We start from the raw sequence: 21932 nt of genomic DNA on the forward strand, positions 1-21932 counted from the left end.
ATCCTCCCTAGGGAATTTTTTTAATATCATAAAAAATATCTGTCTAAAACCAAAAGCAAAAATCATATGTGGTAATAGGCACTTTCTCAATAAATATAAGAGTAATACAAAAATACCAGTCTTTTCACCATTTTTTGATATAGTTCTAGAACTGCTAGCTAGAGCAGTAAGATAAGAAAAAGAAATTAAATGTATAAGATAGGCAAAGAGGAGAGGAAATTATCCCTACTTGATGATTATATGATGGTTTTGTTGGAAAATCCTAGAGAATAAACAAGAATGTTAATCTAGACACTAATCTAGAAGCTTCAGTATAGGTGCAGGTTACAAAAGAAAATCAGAAAAATGAAATCACATTTCTGCATAATAAGAAAATCTAAGAACCATAGGAAAGAAAATTTCATTCAAAAATCAATATAAAATGCATTAAAAATATTTGGGGGTTAGTTTCCCAAACATACAATATACTTTTATGGATTCAATGATAAATTCTTCTTTAAGGAAATAAAGAATAACTTAAATGGGTGAAAGAATATTTAGTATTTATGGCTAGGCCATGCCAATAATAAAAAAAATTTTTAAATGATATGTCCATCAAACTATCCAAGGGATACTATAAAAAAAACTTAATAAAATAACAAAGTTTATTTGGAAAAATAAAAATATGAAATATAAGATAAACAATGAAAAAAATAGGAATGGATTGGGAATAGCAATTAAAGAATTTAGATAAGAAACAAAAAGGAATATGGGAATATCCTATGCATAGTTATATGCTAACCAAATTAACAATACAAAAGAAATAGATGATTACTTTCAAAAATATGAACAGAAGACTAATTATTTTCGTCTCTCAAAAAGAAATAGAACTAGACTTCTTCCAGCATCATGATGGCAAATCTTGTTCCTGAAGAAGAGATTAGAAAATTCACCTCCTTTTTGTTGTAGAAGTTGGGGATGGAAAGAGGGACACCCTATTCATCACAGAATATGTGGTCACACTGCGTATTATGTCAGATTTAAGTTATGTGTTAGCTTTGCTGAATTGCTTTTCCCCCCCTCTATTTTATAATCTTTATTATTAGAGATAATTCTTTGAGTAAGGAAAGAAGGGGTAATATATTTGGAAATACAGGTGATATAAAAATATATAAATTTAAATGTTCAAAAGTCACTTGTTTCATTAATGATTTTGATTTTTAATTTACACTTCTGTTTACATTTATTTTGTATTTAAGAATTAAGCTAAGTAGCAAAGCAGATAAGAGTGCTGGGCCTAGAGATAAGAAAAAAGTTCAAATATAGTTTGCCTCAGTTTCCTCATTTACAAAATGAGCTGGAGAAGGAAATGGTGAACGACTCTAGTGTCTTTGTCAAGAAAACACCAAAAGGAAGAGTTGGACAAGACTGAAATCACTAGACATATATTACTCTGATGATATAGCTTTAATCACTTGTCCCATGTTAATTTTTATAAAGAGCTGCAGTCAGTCCTACTGCTTACAATCACCAGGAGGCTCCTCATTGTTCCTTGGCAGTGCCTTCACTTCAGTTGTATAGAAGTTTTGATATTCTATGATATGTAGCAGATTAATATAACCCAAAGAATATTAAAGTTTAAAAGAATGAATCTTTGTTTCAGGGAGAAGTTTTGAGTTGTTAAATTAGCTGTGCGACCTCTAAAAGGCAATCTAGCCCTTTCTATCACCTGTTCAATTATAGACCAAGTTATCTATTTTTAATAATTGTTGAAGAACGTGTATTGTAGGATGAATTCTATCAGTTGGTCATCCAACTATATATCCTAAACTGGACAATAGATCTTCTTTATCCACTTATTTTAACTTCTGTGGATAACTGCCTGAATTCTTTTGGAAGATTATGTATCTCATTAAAGAGGTTCTTCAGTGTTCTGAGACTTAATGGAATAAATATTCTCGAGACTGGACTTAATATGATCAGCACTATAGGGAATACTTCTTTAATTTGGACCTTGTACTGGACATCCTTCACAAGAACACATCTAGTCAGAATACATTTATATTTGATATCAAAAGGTCTTGACACAAAGTTATATTTGTTGACATCTTTCAAGGATTCTTGTGTTTGTGAACGTGGGCTTTGTAATGCTTGTACTAACTGACTAATTATGTTAGAGCCTCTCTTTTTCCCAGGGGGACCAGACAATGGAGTAGCACTATAACCAGACAATCAGCAGGACTTCTGAAGCCCAGGGCTGCTGGACATACCAGTGATTTTTTGTGACAATGCAAAGATGCCTGAAAGCACTGAAACCAGTCTTGATCAGCTCATAAAGAATGGCAAACATCATACTTCTGATTTATTTAAAGGGCAGTAAACATCCTGATTTCTGATTTGTTGTATTTAAAGATTCTTTTCTCTAGACCCCCACTTCCCTGACTTCCCAATCTATTTTGTTTCTCTCTTAACCTGCACTTAGCCATAAACACCTCAAATATATATAAATACTTCATCTTTTTCCCACTCCCCTTTGAGGAGCTGAGAACTTTGTCTCTCTGCTCCAGCTTACAATAAATGCTTTTATAATCTTTGTAAATTCTGATTGATTCTGACTTATTCCAGTTCCCTTTATCGACATGGGGTTTCTTCTGTTTTCGCAGTTCACAAGGTTTTTATTTTATTACCTTGGAGAAGGGACTGGTGTTTTATTTTTTGAATTAATATATATATATATATATATATTTGAGAGAAGGTCTATTTGAGAGAAGGTCTTGTTATCCTTCTGGAAGTGCAGTGGCCACTCAAGAATCAACCCCACAGCAATTGTCATGGAAGTTTTGATTTGACTTTGACTGGGTCAGTTCAGTCCTTTTTAGAGAGCACTTTGCAAACTACAGGAAAATGTGTGGTGCAAATACAAATTATTATTAACATACATAAAGTTTCCACACTTCCTGGGGACTCATCATATAGATATTAGACTTAGTGCACTCCAATTTGGCTCTGAGGCATGGCAAGTAGCCATGCAAACAGGGAGCCCTGGTGAAAAGTCAGTTTTTACCTCAGGGATTTATCCAAACCCTAAGTGCACCCCAGGGTTGGATAGTTCAGGGAAATTCAAGAACGGTTAATATAGGGAAGTTACGGTTTATGAAATAAATTCTGAATTATCTGAAGTAGAAATCAAGAAGGGAGAATGCTTTGTTCACCCAAAAAAGGCAGCATACATTGGTGACCCTGTCAGAGACACAATGAAATGAGATCATTGACATAACAATTCTTAAATATGTGTATTGATAACTTCATTTACATAGCATGCTCTCCTATAGTTTATAAAGTGCTCAACAACTTGATAAGGTAACCCAGAAAACAGGTGGATGGTACAGCTGCTATTTTAGAGAAAGAAATGGGCTGTAAGATAAGTCTATAACTGAGTAGTCGGCTAGTAAGTGTCTGGAGTAAGATTGAAAACCAAATCTGCTGATTCAAAGTTAGTAAACTACACTTCACTCTCTTATAAAAGTGTGTGTGTGTGTGTGTGTGTGTGTGTAAGGAAAAAATAATTCTACTATTTTTTCTCTGTGTTGTCTTTCTCCATTTGATTGTAAGGTGCTTGAGGGTAAGGACTGCCTTTCTCTTTGTATTTATATTCCCAGATCTTAGCACCTTACCTGGCAAATAGTAAATCCTTAATAAATGTTTGTTGGTTTGGATTGGAAAGAGCAAAGACTATCAATGAACACAATTGATTGTACAGAAAAACCACGATACAAATTAATATAAAGAAAAGAACATCTAAAAAGTTGGAGCCATTTAATTCTCCTTAATCATTTAAGACCTAGTTTAATAGCAGGCCAAGTATATGTTGTCAGAACAAGGAAGAATCATGTTTAAAATAACATTCAAAATCCCTTTATTCACTTGGTTTCTCCCAAGGTAAAGCTAGCACTGCTCAGTTAAGAATGAGAGATTTTTGTATCTTTATCAATTTCATGAGAATGGGCATTTTGATGATATTGGAAGTTTTTGCTATTCATTTCAGTCATGTCCAACTCTTCTTGATCCCATTTAGATTTTTTTCTTTTGGCAAAGATACTGGAATAGTTTGTCATTTCTTCAGCTCATTTTATAGAAGAGAAACTGAGGCAGGGTTAAATGACTTTTCCAAAGTCACATGGCTAGTAAATGAATGGGACTCCATCTGAACTTAGGAAGATGAGTCTTTCTGACTCTAGGATCTCTGTGGCATTTAAGCAAGGCACTAAGAATTGATTCCCCATTCTACAAACAGGGAGCTAACCTAAATTGGTTCATCCTATTTCTATTTTGGGAAACTCTGGTCAGTTAATTATTCCATTAATAGGACATTTTTAGGATTTTGGTATCCAGTGTATGTATGTGAATACTAATGGGAGAGAAACAATTTAATCAATTCTAACCAGAGTTCTTAATTTTCAGTTTTAGTGACCCCCCAATCATCCACCCACACAAGCCACCAAAAAAAAATCAATTTCCAAAAATACCAAAAAGGAAGGAGCCAATTTAGTTTTTTCCCAGTTTGGGGCATTGTCAGCAGCTAGTAATCGAACTCCAGGCTTCTATTCCGAAAATCTAAGTCTATCCTCTATATCTTGCTGGTGTGTGCGTGTATGTGTGTGTGTGTGTGTGTGTGTGTGTGTGTGTGTATGAGTGGCTATATGGGCCTTCTAAATGCCTCCTAATGGCATTTAAATCCCTTTATGACCAGGCTCTACCTATCTTAAACTCTATAATCCAAAGAAACTTATCCTCTTATTGATCATCACATATGACACTCCATCTCCTGTGTCTATACCTTTGTAATGCTGCTCTGATAATTAGAATATTCTTCTTTCTCACAAGTGATTCTTAGAATCTATGATTTCCTTCAAGACTAGTTAAGCATCACATCCTACATGAAGCCTTTCCTCATAGTGCTTTCCTATTCTTGAATATATTTTGTAGTTATGTATGCATATGTATATATCAGTTACTTTTTAAAATAAAAAATCAGAAATAAACCAAATCAGAAAGCAGACTGGAAAAAAGGATCTATATAAGCTATAAATCTTTATTATGAACAGCTTGCTGTTCATGGTATTTTATATAATATATAAAGATTTATATATATAAAATAGACTCAATGTTATTTTCAAAGTTGTCTAATTATTCTCTTAAGTTAGACTTCTTCCCATGTACTTCCATGGAAAAAGGACTCTGGGAAAACTAGTCAAGAAAATATAGATGATAATAGCTAATATTTTTATATTTATTTAATTCCTATATTAAAGAATTTATAGCTAAACTTAGACCTTTTCACCTCACAAAAAACCCTGGGCAGTAAATCCTTCTAATATTATCATCTATATTTTACAGATGACAAAGTGTGGAAAACTGAGAAATTTGAAAGTTCCTCCTTTCCCACAACACTCACTGATTCTCTCCTTTTTCTTAAAGAATCCTTTCTTCTAGATAGAGACCAACCTGCTATTCTGGGAGAATCAGAGACTAAATAGTTCCTCACACCAATAACAGGGGATATAGAGCTGCTAAACTGGGAGATGGGACAGAGGCCTCTAAGAACATAGGCTTAATATACCTAAATTCTGAAGGGACCTTCAAGAGAATCTACTTTAATCTTCCTTAAGATTCAGGAATCCTCTCTACCAAATGCCACAGAATAGTCCTCCAGTCTCTGCTTGAATTCCTCCAGTGAATAGGAACTCATTATTTCACAGAGCATCTTAGTCCATCTTAAGACAAATCTTAAAATTCAGCAAGTTCTTCATATTGAATTGAAAACTCTCTTTATAATATCAAATTACTGATCCTACTTCAAAAACTAAGTCCTCCAGAGTGATACAGAATAAATATGGTCCCTTTTTGACTTGATGACTTTTCAAACACTTAAAGATAATTAATCATATCCCTTCACATCAAACACATAAGTTTAAATATGTCCAATTCCTTCAACTTGTCTACCTATGAAAAAGCTTAGAGTGTGACCCTGGATAGGTAATTTAATCTCTCTTATCTTTTTTTCCACATCTGTAAAATGGGAATAATAATATTCCCTATCACACAAAGTTGTTATGAGGATTAAATGAAATAGCATGTAGAAAGTACTCTGCAGACCTTAAGGTACTATACAAATACTAGGTATTAGCTTTTTAAATTATTATCAATTCTCTCCTTTGTTATTATTGTTCTTCAGTTGTTTCAGTCCTGTCTGACTCTTTGGGGGTTTTCTTGACAATAATACTGGAGTGTTTTTACCATTTTCTTCTCCAGCTCATTTTACATAGGAGGAAACTTGAGGCAAACTGTCTTAAGCGATTTGCCCAGGTTCACACAGCTAAGAAGTATTTGAGGCCAATTTATACACAGGAAGAAGAATCTTCCTGATTTCAAACCCAGTGCTCTAGCCACTGGACCACCTAGCTGCCCTATTTTTCCCCTCAGGACGAGGCCCATGCAGAACAGGTTACATACTGGCCAAGGCTCAGGAAGTTAGGAAACTTGGTGTGATCTTATTCAGGTAGGTACACATACTTATTTCCAAAATAAATTCTTTTCTCCATGGCATGAAAATTTGTATGTTGTATTATGTCCCATTTCATGTATTACTGTGAGAATTTGCTCTTCCTTTAGGTAAAAAATCATTCACTGGGTGAATAAATGCCCAAGCTGATGCTATTTTCTCTTGCTTTCCCTACTACCTACATAGTGGAGATCACTTGGTCTCCTTTTCTCAATCCCTTTGCGTTATGTAGAGGGCACCAACCTTGCCTTGGACCCAAGGAAGAAGTGTTTCCCACTGTTGAAACACCCACTTCAGGCCTGGCCCTTGTCTCCTGAGTAAGGCAGAACATCTTGATGGCAAAAGTGTGGCTACCAGAGGCCCTAATCTCAGCCTGGGTCAGCATCCATGGATCTAAAGGGGAAGAAGGAGTTCCCTATTACATGGATTGATAGGCCTAGTTCTTGCTTTAGAGTTCTGAACCATAGCACCATGCTAACCAAGATACTGGAGGCATTGCCATGGGTCCTAGTTGCAGCCCTGATAGCAATTTATAGATCAAGTGGGACAGAATGGACTATCCCATTGACTCACAGAGATGCCCAATTAGGCTAAAGACAAGAAGAAAGGTCTCACATACACGAAAATGTTGAAAGCAGCACTTCATGTTGTAGCAAAGATCTGTAACAAAGTGTGCTATCCAACTTGCTAATAAAATTATGGTGCATCAATATTATGAATGTAAGCAATTCAGATCTAGATTTCCTGACTACAAATCCATCTTTCCCCTACACGGCACTCCTTATGTATGTGTGTGTACACAAAATTGTTATGTAAGAATATGTGGGAACACTTGAATTTGAGATTATCCTACTGTAGCACCCAAGCAAAATACTGAGAACTGATTCTTTAGGTCTTCAAATAAGAAGTTTATTTAGCCTTTTTCCAATTTGGGAACTTTTAGTCAGGCAACAAATGAATTAATAAGAAGGTTTTTGAGGATCTTGGGCTCTTGTGAATACCTATGAATTTTCATGGAATAAGAGGAATGTAGATCATTATGACCAGGACACTGGAATTCCAGTTTTGGCAGCCAGCTATTCAACCACACGGGCTACAAAGAATTGACTTCCCAATCTCCCAGACAGAAAGAAGCTAATTTGCTCAGCTTCTTTCCAAATTGGGGTAATGGGGGCAGTATTAATTGGCCAATTTTCATCAGGAAAAGTTTTTAGACTTTGAGAAGGATCTGATATTTTGTTCTGTGAATCAAATGTATTTGTATTAGTTTTTTAAGAAGTAGTACCCCTGTCTTGATGGAAGTACAGAAGCCACTCAGGCCACTCAAACTGCTGCCTGGGATGGGAAGCTTTGCCCAGTTCTGTGTCCAACCTAGACCCACTTACCTCTCCTTAGCCAGGCTGGTGTCCATACTGTGGCTTCATCAGATTAGTGCCAGATTTTGGTATTGTTCAGTTGTGTCCAAATCTTTGGGACCCCATTTGGAGTTTTCTTAGCAATGATATTGGAATAGTTTCCCAGTTCTTTTTCCAGATCATTTTATAGATTAGGAAACTGAGGCAAACAGGGATAAATGCCTTGTCCAAAATCACACAGCTAGGAACTGTCTAAGGCCACATTTGAACTCAGGAAGATGAGGGTCCTTTATTCCCAGCCCAGTACTCTATCCACTTTTACAACTTGAGCCAAGATTCAGCAGTTAGAACAAGGAAGCCTCTTAAACTTAAAATAACATTACAAGTTCCTGAATTCCCTGGTTGCCTACTCAAGGTAAAGCTAATACTCCTCAGGTAAGAATGACAATTTTTTGTTTCTTTATTAATATTATGAAAGTGGTCATGTGAGAGGATTAAGAATAAGTCATTTATAATTGTATCAGGAGAATCTGACTTTTAACACCTTGGATGAGGTATCAGGAATCACATCCCTGGTTGTCCAAATAGGGATCCATGTGATTTAGCTTATAGCTATTTGGGATATCTTTGGTTAGTCCTTTAGAAGCATTCCAGCTTGCCATCATCCCTCCTAAAGTGTATTTAGAACTAGACATATATTGCAAATGTGGTCTGAATTGAGCAGAATCTAGAAAAATGATCATATCTCAAGCTCCTTCCCGTAGATCCCATACTTATATTTATACATCACAATATCACATTAGTCTTTGGTTTGATTTGGTTATGGCAGTCAGTTGCATTGGCTCATTCTGAGCTTGTTGTCCACTAAAACCCCCAGGTCTTTTTCATATGAAGTGCTCTCTCTTGGGACACATCCTGGTGGTGCTCTTTCTGGAATTTCAGGTTCCATTTGTTTTGTTTCCGGTATTCAGGGGGTGGATTCCACCCTGAAACTCTCATTGGTTATTGGAATGTCATCCCCTGAGGTGAATTCAATAGTATATAATAGAGCAAAAAAGAGAGAACATCCATCATTCAGTTGAGAATCTGAATCTAACCAGATTTCTGTCCTGAAATACATCTCTCAGTTTGGAATGATGGGAGCCTTGGTCACAGTCTTTTTCCTGTTATTTTTTTCAGGGGCAGTTCTTGGACATGGGTCCTCGAGAAAACAAGACAAAAGTGAGTAGAGCAAATGGGAAAGATATGTCTGGTTTGGCAGCTGAGAAGTGCAGGGAAAGCAGAAAATAGAGACTAAATGAATAGATTTAGAGTCAGAGATTCCTGTATCATTCTACCTTATTATCTGTGTAACACTTGAGTGATTGAACTGAGTGAGTAATTTAAGCTCTATATAAGCCAAGTTGAGGAAATGGAGACAAGATAGGGGGATTAGAGTAGATGGTTTCTAAAATACCTCCTAGCCCTAATTCTATGAACCTATTAGAAAAAGAATCGCAGAAGCAGAATGGGATTTTCCAACCTTTGCCTTGGTTGCCAATTTCTGGACTAGTTTTGGATAGATAAACTCATTATGCTGAGAGAAACAATTTGGGAAGCAGAACAAGAGAAGGGAAATCTAGAGAACAAGGAGAGATGGAATTGAAAAGAGAAAAGAAATAGTAGGAATCCCAAAAGTCACATTGGCATTTCCCGAATACTATATCATAAGTCAGTATCTATTAAGATCAGAGGTCACTACTCCTCTATCATCCCATAGGAAAGGGTAGATGGGAATACACACACACACACACACACACACACACACACACACACACAGAATCAACAGAGGCCCAACTTCATTTTTCCTGAGGAACTGCCAACCTATCTCTAGATTCTCTATCAATCTTTTAATCTTAATCTTAAGGGAAAAAATGGAAATGAGAACATAGATCTACACAAATACTGATGTTATGGAACAGAAACACTTGCTGTTGAGGCAGAACAAGAGTGACATGATGAATGCTTGTGCACCTTCAAAAGTCACTAAATTTTCTCCAGGGTTATGCAGAAGACACAACCTATGTGGTGTGGCTATCGCCATAAATGATATGAGTGGGGAATAGAATTGGGACAGATGAAAGAACTGCGGAGCCTAAAATTTAATGCCAGAATTTACCTAGAAATCCCAGCATTCAATGTGCGACTTTTCAGAATACAAAGATTCGATGAAGGAGGGAGGTCTAGAATTTTTATTCCCATCTCTCACTGGTACTGCCATGAAGCTCAGAAATGTGCAAAAGCAGATGATATAGGGAACTTAGGACCATGATGAACTATCTGAGGTGGAAATAATGGAGGAGAAGAAAAAGCCCACGCTCCTTGTCCCTTGGTAACCCTGTCAAAGACCTAATCAGAGGGAAAGGATGTTTAGATTGGTCCAGGAAATGAATTTCTATGTTCTTATCTTTGTACATTAATAATAATTTTTTTAGAGTTTATAAAGAGATTTGCTTACAACAATCTGAAGGAGATAGTTCAAATCATTTGATATTTGTTTTGCAGAGAAGGAAATTGAGATCTAGAGAAATAAAATGATTTGCTCAAGATTACACAGGTATTGATTAGCAAAACCAGGATCCAAATCTAGTTGTTCTAAACCCAAGATCCTTTGTGTCATAGCCTACTATCCTCAAAATCCTGGGCAATAATTTATTCTAATATTACTATATTCAATTTACAGAGGGAAAGGTGAAACTTTGAGAGATTAAGTTTCACACAATATCCCCTGCTTCTATCCTGTTTCTTCAAGCCTCTTCTTCTAGATGGAGATCAGGCTGCTCCTCCAGTCAGAGAGATAGTCACACCTGTTATACCAACAGGGAAGAGTCATCATGGGACTTACTGGGCTTGAAGGTGGGACAGGGCCCCTAGGGATATAACCTTCATAGAGCCCCAGATTCTTCATTAGAAGAATGAGGGGCTTCAGAGAGAATCTAGTGCCAGCTTCCAATCAAAACAAAATAGTCTTCTGCTAAATAACATTAAATGGTCACTAATTCTCTGCTTGAATACTTTAGAAGCTCACTACTTCAGGGGGTGGTACAATGTATTTTAAGATAAATCTAAGATTTAGAATCTTCTTTATATTAAGTTGAATTTGCCTTCAACCCACAGATCCTCCTTCTAAAACTAAGTCCTCAAGAGTGACAGAGAACAAATATCTCCTATCTGACAACTTTTCAAATACCTGACATAACTGTCATATGTTTTCTAACCAAAACATTCAACAATTCTTTCCTTTCTCTAGGTTAAGCATCCCTGGTTCCTTCAATTGGCCTGGATATAACAAAGTTTTGAGTTTGCTTATCATCTTGTACATCCTTCTTTGAATAATCTTATTTATTTTGTACTGCTTCACTAAGAGTTTGAGAACCTTGAGATCTGAGACTAACTCCTTTGTCTGTTTCTAGCCTCAGAACTAAGTATAGAACTTGGTAAATATTAAACATTTAAATAAAGCATGTTTGCTCACTAGTTCATGTATTCATTATTAGTGTCTAGACTGAAATGCATAGAATAATACAAATTTAACATAAAAAGAGTACCTGGAAAACCTGGAGAAGATATAATCAGTGGCTAGTTATTCATCCAAAAATTCACGTCAGTACCTTATTTTTAATTAATTTCTTCCTTGCCATCCTCAATAAATAGACTCTATTTGGGAGATTAGCATGAGAATGTCTTAATCTGTTTCTTTGGCTTTTCTTAGATTGTGATTCTTTGATGTATCGGGACTTAGTTTCATCAAAACCCCAGTTCTCCTTCAGAAACATTGCCTATTTCAATGGAGAACGTGTCTACCAATATGACAGCAATAGCCAGAAGGCAGTGCCTGAACCAGAATGGGAAAATGTGGAGGACTGGGACAAGGAAAGCCAGATTCAAAAACAAAGAGGAGATTTTGCAATAGAGACCCTGAAAGAAATCATGAACATCTCTAAAAAAGAACGTGGTGAGTGGACATATTTATAGAGCAGGAATTCAGGGGCCCATTGATTAGGAAAGGGTTTAGGAACCTCCTATAGATTTTTGCCTAAAAAAGTCTATCCCTAGTTGAGAGAAGGGAGAAAGTAGTTAAAATAAAAGGGAAGAGAGAGAAAGGAGGAAAGGGGGAGAAAAGGAGAAGCCATGATTGGCCATAACTCCCCAGGTGGGAAGAATGAATCCACAGATAGAGCCATCCTCAAAAAAAGAACTCTGTGCTCTCTTTCTTCCTGTTTCCCCTTTCCTGGTATTCTGCCAATGCAATAATCTCAGTGGAAGAGGAATTGGGTATAATTCAATTCTTGCTTCTCAGAAATCAGCTTGGATGTCATTACTTCTTATCCCACAGGACACTTGGGCCTCTTATACAAGGGACCACATGCTTCTGACTCTAGGACTCATAGCATGAGAAATACCTTAGAAATCATATAAGCCTCTCATTTTACAGAGAAGGAAGTGATTAGGATCCGGGTAGAGTGGGAACAACACTGATTCAGGGGCCCACATGGCTGCTGGTGGTCCATCTGTTTCTATATCTTCAATCCAATGATCTTGGGCATTATTCCCTATTGCTTTTATCAGGCAATCAGAGAGCAGGACAGACCAGTTATTACAATGGTCAGTCATAGCTTGTAACACCTTGTTGGAACAGAAAGCATTCTGGATTTGAATCTGAGGAACTATTGTAGAATCTTCTCTCTGTTATTTATTGTCCTAAAAGGCTCAGGAAAATCAATGTACTCTTCTGTGTTTTCATCTGCATATGGGACAATGAAAAGATCATTCATTCATTTCCTGCTCTAACTCAACAATTCTTCTACTCAGCTGGTTTTTTTCTCTTTACTCCTACAACAGGGGCATGAATAGAATGGCAGTTAGACTGATGCAAAGAATTAACTTAGAGAATTGGTCTTTTTCAAATTTACTTCCTATCTTGTTTTTCATGCCTTAGCTGTCTAAAGGAAAAGAATTAGATGTAGTATCCTTTGTATCTCAGGACTATCATTATTCGGAAATATATTTTACTCTATTCCTGGGAGCTCACCATACTTGGGACCTGGGTGTTTCAGATTCGCATGTCTTGAATGGAAGGATTAAGTGTGAGCTTTGCCAGAATGATGCCACCAGTGGTTCCTGGAGTTATACCTATGATGGGAGTCCATTCATTAGGTTTGACAAAGACAAAGTAGCCTGGATCGCAGAGCAACCTGCAGCTACCACGATTAAACAGAAATGGGAGGAAAACCCAGGTGCTGTGAATCGGGCTAAGGAATATCTGGAAAAGGAATGTATTGAGACACTCAAAAAATTCCGGGATTACAAGAAGGCTAATTAGGATAAACCAGGTAATCTGTCTATATTTTCCTATCATACCTACCATGGTTGGGTCAATTTAGGGACTAAGGACACTAGGAAAGACAACCATTAGAGGATCTGAAGGTATTTTAAATCTTGCATTGTCCCCAGAATATCACCTCCTTCTCCCATTTCCACTAATCAGGTGACAGTATGCATCCAAAAATCTCTTTAGCTCTATTGGAATTGGGTCAAAAACCCAAGCCTCTGAGGTGAGTTCCCTTTCTATTGGACATTGTGAAAGGTGCAGGGAAAGAAGCATTCTGAAGGAAGTTGGTGGTCGGTGAGACATTGTAGTTGAAGCTGAGAAGCTAAGACCTTCCAGGAAAGCATTGAAGATTCACTTTCCAGATGAGGGAGGATGGGAAGAGAAAGAATAGAAGAATAATATAAGTAAATAAATCACTTGGGTTAAGTAGTGTGTTTCAACAGGTGGCCAAGATCGAGGGGACCTTGGGAATGGAGTTCCATCTTAATCCCAATCAGAAAGAGGAGGAACCGTGAAGATCTTCATCACCATGACCACTGCTATCACCACCACCACTATACTTAATAACACTTCCCTATCATTGCATTTCCAGAAAAGAGAATTATATAGACACAGATCCTTCCCTGTCACAGCTTACAATATGACATAAATAACATTAAGCTGAACTAAATGTCTCATAAAACTAAATAAAATCAACTAGCATTTGCATGTGTGTATGTGTGTTTGCATATGTGCCCAGGTATTTGATTTCACAGGTATAAAGTCATGGCTGAGCTCATAACCTATTTTAGGGGACCTGACATTGTATTTGGATAGAGGGATGCACTGTAAACTAAGAGGTTTAATTACATGAGTTATTTAAAATTGCTAGTATTCGATGGCCAGTGTCACCTCTCTATCCCAGGCTTTGATATTGGAGGGAAGAAGTTTGAGAGAGTAAGGTGTAGAGTTACCATTCCTATTCCTGTGAGGTAGCATTCAAAGCAATTCAGGGATGTTCAAAAGCAGCTGACTTTAGGGAAGTTGGGACTAGGAGATAAAAGTTGAATACTCTAAAATTGACATCGTAGAGGGCAAATCCCAAATTCAGTGTCCCCTTGTGTCATAATCAGGGTGAGAGGACTCTTGTTCTAACTCAAGAGAGCAATTCTTATATTCTTACATCTGTCCATTAATAATAACATATTTAGAAAACACAATTTAAGGTTTGCAAAACAAATTCTCCACATAAAATCATCGTACTATGCAAAATCAGACAATAAAACCTGCCAGGCTTATGGGGGGGGGTGAAATTAAAGGAACAATACTCTAAAACTTTCTCAGTGACACACAATAATTAGATAAAAACAGATAGTCTAATAAAAACGGTAGCCAAATTTTATAGGTGAAATGATTAAGAAGTATATAAATATAACAATAGACAGTATCCACAGCCTCAGGGTGCTGCTGGGTCTGTGCCTCAAGGCTGATAAGGTCTTTAGTTAATTGGGAAACCCAAGGTTGGAAGCTATGTCACAGGTAAGTGTCAGGGTTCAGAGCAAACTTCCACAATGCACAGCTCCTAGTGCACCCGAAGATATACAAAGAAACAAAGAAACATTATACTTTATTTGCAGAATGACCTAAAGTTTGCTAATGGATGTGGGCAATAGAAGGACTGCAACTCGTGAGTAATTGCACAAAGGTACTGTTTAGTGCATTTTCACTGATTCTCAATGGAGACATCAACTCTTTAGATTGACTGGCTGACCAAAACTTCCCATGTTGGAAAGGCTAACTCAAAGATTTGAGTACCAGTTTTGTGAAAGTGATAGAGAGCCTGTTATGAATATATTTGTATGCTGTCGTTACTCCCTACTTTCCACCTACCCCAACTCTTTGTAAATTATTTGCGAACAGGAACTCTCTTTTTGCCTTTTTTTATATCCCAGCATTTAGAACAGTGTCTGGTGAATAGTACACACTTAATAAATATTTACTGATTGATTTATAACTAGAAAACTGGAATTTCAATTTTAGTTTCTAGTTTCCAACCCCACAAACCAGAAACAACTGTTTTCCAAATTCTGCAAATAGAGAAGAACCAACTAGTTTAGCTTCTTTCTACCATAGGGCCCTTGGGGTAAGAAAGCAAATCCCTTGTTTAGGACACTGACCACCACTTCTCCTTACTTCCTATATCTATCGTTTCTGGTACGACACAAAGGACAGGATTCCTCACAATAGTACCACAACACTGAGTTTCAGACATGCTATCTTGTCATTAGGATAGTGCCTCCTCTCCCATCTCTGCACATTATGGGCCCAATTCTAGGGTTAGCCATCCTCAGTCAGCAGTACATGGCTGTGTATCCCATGGACCACATATTCATCATATATTCCTTATAAGTGTATTTGGATGCCCCTAGAGACCTCAGAGATGGAGGAAACCTCAGATGTTCTCTAATCTAATCTCAGTTTGAAGCAAGTATTATATAACCTCCTCTTGGGAGGCTTTCAGTAGCGCAAACTCATTGTCTGCCTCGACCCTCCCTCCCCTTGCTCTCAGTACATTTCTAGAAGACTCGCCTTCCATTTTAAATTTATTTCCCTATTACTTCTGAGATCTGAACTCTAGGCCTACTTCTGCCCTCTGGATTGTTGTTTTAAGTTATCATTTTTGCGATGTCATTGGATCTTCTTTGAGAACAAAGGATGAACAACAAATCACTGTAGCTATGCAATGAGTCTATTCCTTCTTCCTCATGAAAATCTTTCAGCATTTGAAAGCATTTTGTTCTCATTCTAGAGTAAATATTCCCTGTTCTTTTAACTGGTTTTTCCTTGTTTCTGTTCTCCTCTCCATCTTCTAGAAACATTCAAGCTTGCCAATATCCTCCCTAAAATGTAGCATTTAGAATTAGGCACAATATCCCACATATGGTCTGGATCAGGTGGAATTTAGAATGATGATTATACCCCAAGTCCCTTCATCTATACACTAGACAACGTTCAATCATCACAAAGCTGTGCAAAGTTTGGCTTTCTTTGGTTTAGTTATTGTGGTTGGCAGTTCTGGCTCAATGGGCAGCTAGGGCACAATGAGGAAGACCTGAACATTACTAGTTGTATGACCTTAGGAAAGTCATGTAGTCCTATTTTCTTCAGTTTCCTCATTTTTAAAGTAATCTGGGGAAGGAAAAAGCAAACCCCTCCAGTATCTTTGCCAAGTTCAAATGGGGTCACAAAGACCTAGAATTTGCTGTCCACTAAAATACCCAGATAAATAAAAAATAAAAATATATTTTAAAACATGAACTCTTGGGACACATCTGGTTCATTTTTTTTTCTGAAATCCCAAGTTCTGTTGTTTCTCTTTCAGTATCCAGAGGATGGATTCCACCCTAAAACTCTCTCTGGTCTTTGGACTGTCATCTCTTGAGATGAGTTCAATTGGACTTAATATAGCAAAAAAAGAAAACCACAACAAACTTCATTAAACCTTTACTAAATTTGATTCCTGGCCAAAATAAATTTCTAAGTTTGGCATGTTGACACTCGATCGCTATTCTCCTATTATTGCTTTATAGGCAACGGTGTACAAGGAAGCAAGAGTCTGTGAGTAGAACAAATGGAAAGAACTATTGGTTGGATTTGGGAGTTCAAGAGATAGAGAGTAATCAGAGTGAGAGGTATGTACTGAATTAGAGATCAGAGAATGTGGGTTCTTATTCTGGCTCTGCCATACTGTGCAAACTGGGACAAGACATTTAGCCTGTTTAGGTCCAAGTTTCCACCCTCCACCTCCACCCCCAACTATCTCCAGTGAAACCAGAGCCAGATTAAAATGCAATTCAGAAATATTTAATAAAATAAATAAAAGTGTGATAAAACATAGATATTATTATTTTTTAAAAGAAAGTCAATATGCAATCTTCAGAAATCCTTACAAATGTATTAAGAGCCCCTATTTGGGTATAAGCTCCTCCAATACCCCCTAAAAAGCAATATATTACTCCCCCAATACCCCCTAAAAAGCACATGGTTAGCACATGCTAATTTATTCTTAAGGAATTGCTCTCCTTTCTCTAGATTCTCTACTGACTCTACAATCACAAGGAAGGGAATGAAGATGGAAATACAGATATTAAAAAAGCACTGATACTAGAACTGGGAAAACTAGGTGTGAGAGAACAATAGGAATGACAGGTGGAAGGTTGGGGCAACTTCATATGACATTGGATCTCCTCCAGGGCTATGCAGTATGACTGTGATTATATTTATATTAGGAGGCAGGGAACCGTGTTGGGATGCAGGAAAGGGGTGTTCCTCCTAAGGTGAAAGCCAGGAGTCAGCTGTTTTTGTCAGCCTTCTAGGCCCTTAATTCTACTTCTCAGAGAATATAAAGATTATATGAGAGAGGGAAGGAGATTAGTGGACTGAGGTCCCACTTATCCATATTGGGGATCACTCCAAAGCTCAGGGATACGCTTGAACATCTAAAGTAGGGAAATTGGAACCTAGAAAGAAGGTAAATGCTGAATCCTCTGAGGCAGATATCATGAAAGGCAAATTCCATGCTCTTTGTACCCTGCTTACCCTGCCAGAAATACAATCAGGATGAGAGGATCCTTGACCTAACTCAGAAAACAATTCTTAATTTTTTACATTTGTATAGTAATAATAACTTATATTTACACAAAACATTGTGTGTATATCAGTATAGTATACTGACCCACCACTGTAATAAGTTGTTATAGGGAGAAACAGTAGTGGTCCTGTCCCAATAAGGGATAGTCTCCTCATCAAATAAGGGATCAAAGCTTTGACTTAAAGATAAAGACATGGAAAAGGGTATGGCTGCTATATTTCAGAGGCTGGACTCTACTTGCATATCTTCTGATCTTCCTTCCCCCTTTTATATCATCTATATTTATTACAAATTATTCAACAACTGATTTTCTAATTCACAAAAATACAAAATCAAGTATGACTCTTTGGGAGTAATGAACAGTGATTGTTATTTACTATCCTAAAAAACTCAGGAAAATCATTTCCTCATCTGTAAATAAGTAGGTTGGAGATAGGTAATGATAAAGTTATCTCTTGCTCTAACTCCTATCCTCCTCAAGACTCACCTTTGCGTTCTATTTCTACACTGGAGATCATGGATTGCATAAGATTCAGAAAGATGCAAAACATTGCCCTAAATAGGACAACTCCCTTTTTGAAATATGATTGCATTGAGCCTTTTAATGCCCTTCTCTCTCTCTCTCTCTCTCTCTCTCTCTCTCTCTCTCTCTCTCTCTCTCTCTCTCTCTCTCTCTCTCTCTCTCTCTCTCTCTCTCTCTCTCTCTTTTTAAAAAAATAATTATAACTACCCTTTTCTCTTAGTAGCGTATCTGGACATAGCCAATGATTAAGAATAAATAGAGATATAGAGATCATGGTAAAATCAAATCAGATTTTAAAATATTGTATACCAGAGAGAACACCAAACTGAGATCTGAAGAGTTCCAGTGTTCTATTCCTTTCATGGACAGTTTGGTTGTGAACCATGCTTAGATGGCATCACCAAGGAATTATGGAGGTATAAATACGATGGAAGTTCAAAGCTACAGTAAGTTTAAGAAGGAAATATTCAACCTGCAGATGACATGATTAAACAGAAGTGGGAGGCAAGGCTAATCTAGTAATCTGGATAATCTGGATGTAATATGTTTCTGTCTTGTCCTGCTCTCCATGGCTAGGTCAATTGAGCAGATGTGCTTGAATGGAGCAGAATGTGACCCGAATGTTGCATGGACAGCAAGTTGGAACATTTGACTACTGCTCTTTTCTAACCCAAAAAATGATGAATGGGGCTAAGGAGGAAAAAGAGTCAAGTAGAATATCCAATCTCCAGAACACCTGCTTCCAGACATTTTGGAATTATTCTTAGTCATTTAAGGTACAAAGGAAGCTCACCAGGCCCCTCAATATTTCTTCCACTGATAATTTTCATAATTCGTTGGCATTAAGTTTTCATAATTGATCAGTTAAGTGGTGTAGTATATAAGTGGTGTTGGGTTTGGAGTCAGGAAAATCTGAGTTCAAATCTGAGTTCTCATATACTTATTAGCTCTATAATCTTATGTAAGTCACTTAATTTTGTTCAAATTCTATTTCCTCATCTATAAAATTGGGATAAAATAGGTCTGATTTCATATAAATGCCATCAAGATCAAATGAGATAATGTATGGAAAATTCTTTGCAAACTTTAAAATACAAGACTTTGTAAGAATACTACCTCTTACTAGGTAGTATTATTAATTCTCCCTGAGGATGTCACAAAAAACATTGCCTTGGGTGAATAAATGCCTTGACCAAGAACCCTGAAAGGAGTTTTCTGACATTTTCTCCAATGGGGAAATAGCCCTATTGGTTCTCTTGCAGAGATGATGGTTGCTACTTAATCTTCTTTACTAGATCACCAGTAGTGTTTTGCCAGCCATGCCTTCAATCCACAGACATTCCTTCTTCAAAACTCAGCCTAGGGCCTTCTTCTCTTTCTAAATCAGTTATTCTTAACCTGTGATTCATAGACTCCAAGGAGAATCTGTGGCAGATTTCAGGGGTTCCATGAACTTAAATGGAAATTTTAGCCTTTTATTCAATTATAAAAGTAGGCAAGAAATATTATTTAAAAAGGGGTCCACAGATTTCACCAAAATGCCAAAAATAGTCTATGACACAGAAAAGGTAAAAAACCATTATATATAAATGTATTGACTCCCATTGGCTTTCTTTGGTTTAGTTATTGTGGCTGGCAGTTCTAGCTCAATGGGCAGCTAGGGCACAATGAGGAAGACCTGAACATTACTAGTTGTATGACCTTAGGAAAGCCATGTAATCCTGTTTTCTTCAGTTTCCTCATTTTTAAAGTAATCTGGGGAAGGAAAGAGCAAACCCCTCCAGTATCTTTGCCAAGTTCAAATGGGGTCACAAAGACCTAGAATTTGCTGTCCACTAAAATACCCAGATAAACAAAAAATAAAAATATATTTTAAAACATGAACTCTTGGGATCTCATCTTCAAGATAAATTAAGAACTGATTGCAATTTATAAGAAAAAGAACAATTCCAAATTGATCTAAGTATATCAAAAGACTAGAAACTTGTGTCACCTACAGCCATGTTCCAAATCATTACTAATCATAAAAACACAAAATAAAGCAATTCACCTCATACTCATCAGTGTCGCAAAGATAACAAAAAATTTGCCAATGATTGTAGCAAAGATGAGGAAAAATAAAATTATGAATTTAGAAGGGTATATTAGAAAACATTACAATTACAATTGTTCAACAACAAATTTGAACAATACAAAATTAATAATGTATTTGTCCCAGATAAGTCTATGCCCAAAGAGATCAAAGAAAGAGGAAAATGTCCTGTGCACACAAAAATATTTATATCAGCTCTTTTGTGGTGGTAAAAAAAAAAATCCCAAAGCTGGAAAATAAGAGGGTACTCATTGATTGAAGAATGGCTAAATAACTTATGATGTGATAGAATACTATTGTGATGTAAGAAATTAGGAAACAGATATTTCAAAAAGACATGGAAGAGCTATGAATTGGTGCAATGTGAAGTAAGATCAAAAGTACAATGAATACTGTGACATCAATATTAAAAAATGAATAGTAAATCTCTATTTGAAAGGCTAATGCAGTCAATTAGTTAGGTTTTTTATGAAGATCCTGATAGAGACTCTAGAACAATTCTTTTATCCCTAAGTTAGCTACTCATTAGATTTCCAGGGTTCACTGGATATAGCCAGACAAAATAATGACAGTGACTGTAGTGCCTTCATATTGTAATACTGCAAGTACCTGGTCCTGTCTCAGCCCTTTAGTTTGGCTAAACTTTGTTGGTATATCTACAGACCTATATTGCTGTAGGCAAATAATTGATTTAATTTTTTTTCAAATTTGAACACCTTTGATCATCCAGTTAGTTAATCTATCAATAGGAAGAATTTTTAGGACTCCACCTATCTGCAAATAAATAAAATTCTTTTGTTGTTATTCAGTCATTTCATCCAGTCTCGTTTTTGTGACCTCATTTTGGAGTCTTCTTAGCAAAGTTTGCTATTTCCTTTTCCACTCATTTTACAGATGCGGAAACTAAGGTAAGCAGGGTTAAATGACTTGCTCAGAGTAAAATAATAAGTGTGAGAGGCCAGATTTGAACTCAGGAAGATGAGTTTTCCTGGTTCCAGGCCCAGTGCCCTATCTACTGTACCACCTACTGCCCATAACTTCTCTTAAAACATGCTAATAGAGTAGTTAGGAGTGCCTACTGACACTGTTCCAATTGGACAGCTCTCCTTGGTAGGATGTTTCATTTAAAATGTCCTGTTACTTCTACCTCTGTGTCTACTTCTTCCCTGTTACAGCAGGGAATAAGTCTATTCCTTCCTTCATACAATGATGTTTTAGATATTTGAAGAGAGTCACTATGTCCTTCTTGTGTCTAACTCTCCAAAAATAGGCTGCTTTCAATGGACATTCTTAATTTCTGATCTGCTCACTTTTCTGGTTTCCCTACCTCTAGAAGCATTCCAGCTTGTCAGGCCCCTTCTAAAATGTGTCATTTCGAACTGGACACAATATCCACCATAGTATCCATGGCAGAATCCTT

General features: G+C 36.8%; 3 protein-coding genes across 4 annotated transcripts in view; 2 read left to right on the top strand and 1 right to left on the bottom strand.

The window, feature by feature from the left end:
• The window catches only part of LOC127549414 (uncharacterized), a 254813-nt gene that overhangs the window by 97881 nt on the left and 135000 nt on the right, over positions 1-21932 (top strand). The window lies entirely within an intron of this gene.
• The window catches only part of KCNK13 (potassium two pore domain channel subfamily K member 13), a 174988-nt gene that overhangs the window by 41563 nt on the left and 111493 nt on the right, over positions 1-21932 (bottom strand). The gene's annotated exons all lie outside the window — the stretch shown is intronic.
• LOC127549418 (zinc-alpha-2-glycoprotein-like) lies at positions 8983-13973 on the top strand. The gene is made up of 4 exons (XM_051977420.1): positions 8983-9117; positions 11648-11890; positions 12993-13268; positions 13711-13973. The coding sequence occupies exons 1-3, from the start codon at positions 9030-9032 to the stop codon at positions 13256-13258; spliced, it is 597 nt and encodes a 198-aa protein (XP_051833380.1). The 5' UTR covers positions 8983-9029; the 3' UTR covers positions 13259-13268; positions 13711-13973.

The sequence above is a fragment of the Antechinus flavipes genome, chromosome 2 (genome assembly GCF_016432865.1).
Source record: "Antechinus flavipes isolate AdamAnt ecotype Samford, QLD, Australia chromosome 2, AdamAnt_v2, whole genome shotgun sequence".
NCBI classification, from domain to species: domain Eukaryota; kingdom Metazoa; phylum Chordata; class Mammalia; order Dasyuromorphia; family Dasyuridae; genus Antechinus; species Antechinus flavipes.

Coding starts and splice junctions, on each gene's coding strand:
- LOC127549418 (XM_051977420.1), top strand. CDS start 9,030: ATGATGGGAGCCTTGGTCACAGTCTTTTTCCTGTTATTTTTTTCAGGG. Junction 9,118..11,647: donor CTCGAGAAAACAAGACAAAA/GTGAGTAGAGCA, acceptor GGCTTTTCTTAG/ATTGTGATTCTTTGATGTAT. Junction 11,891..12,992: donor CATCTCTAAAAAAGAACGTG/GTGAGTGGACAT, acceptor TGGGTGTTTCAG/ATTCGCATGTCTTGAATGGA.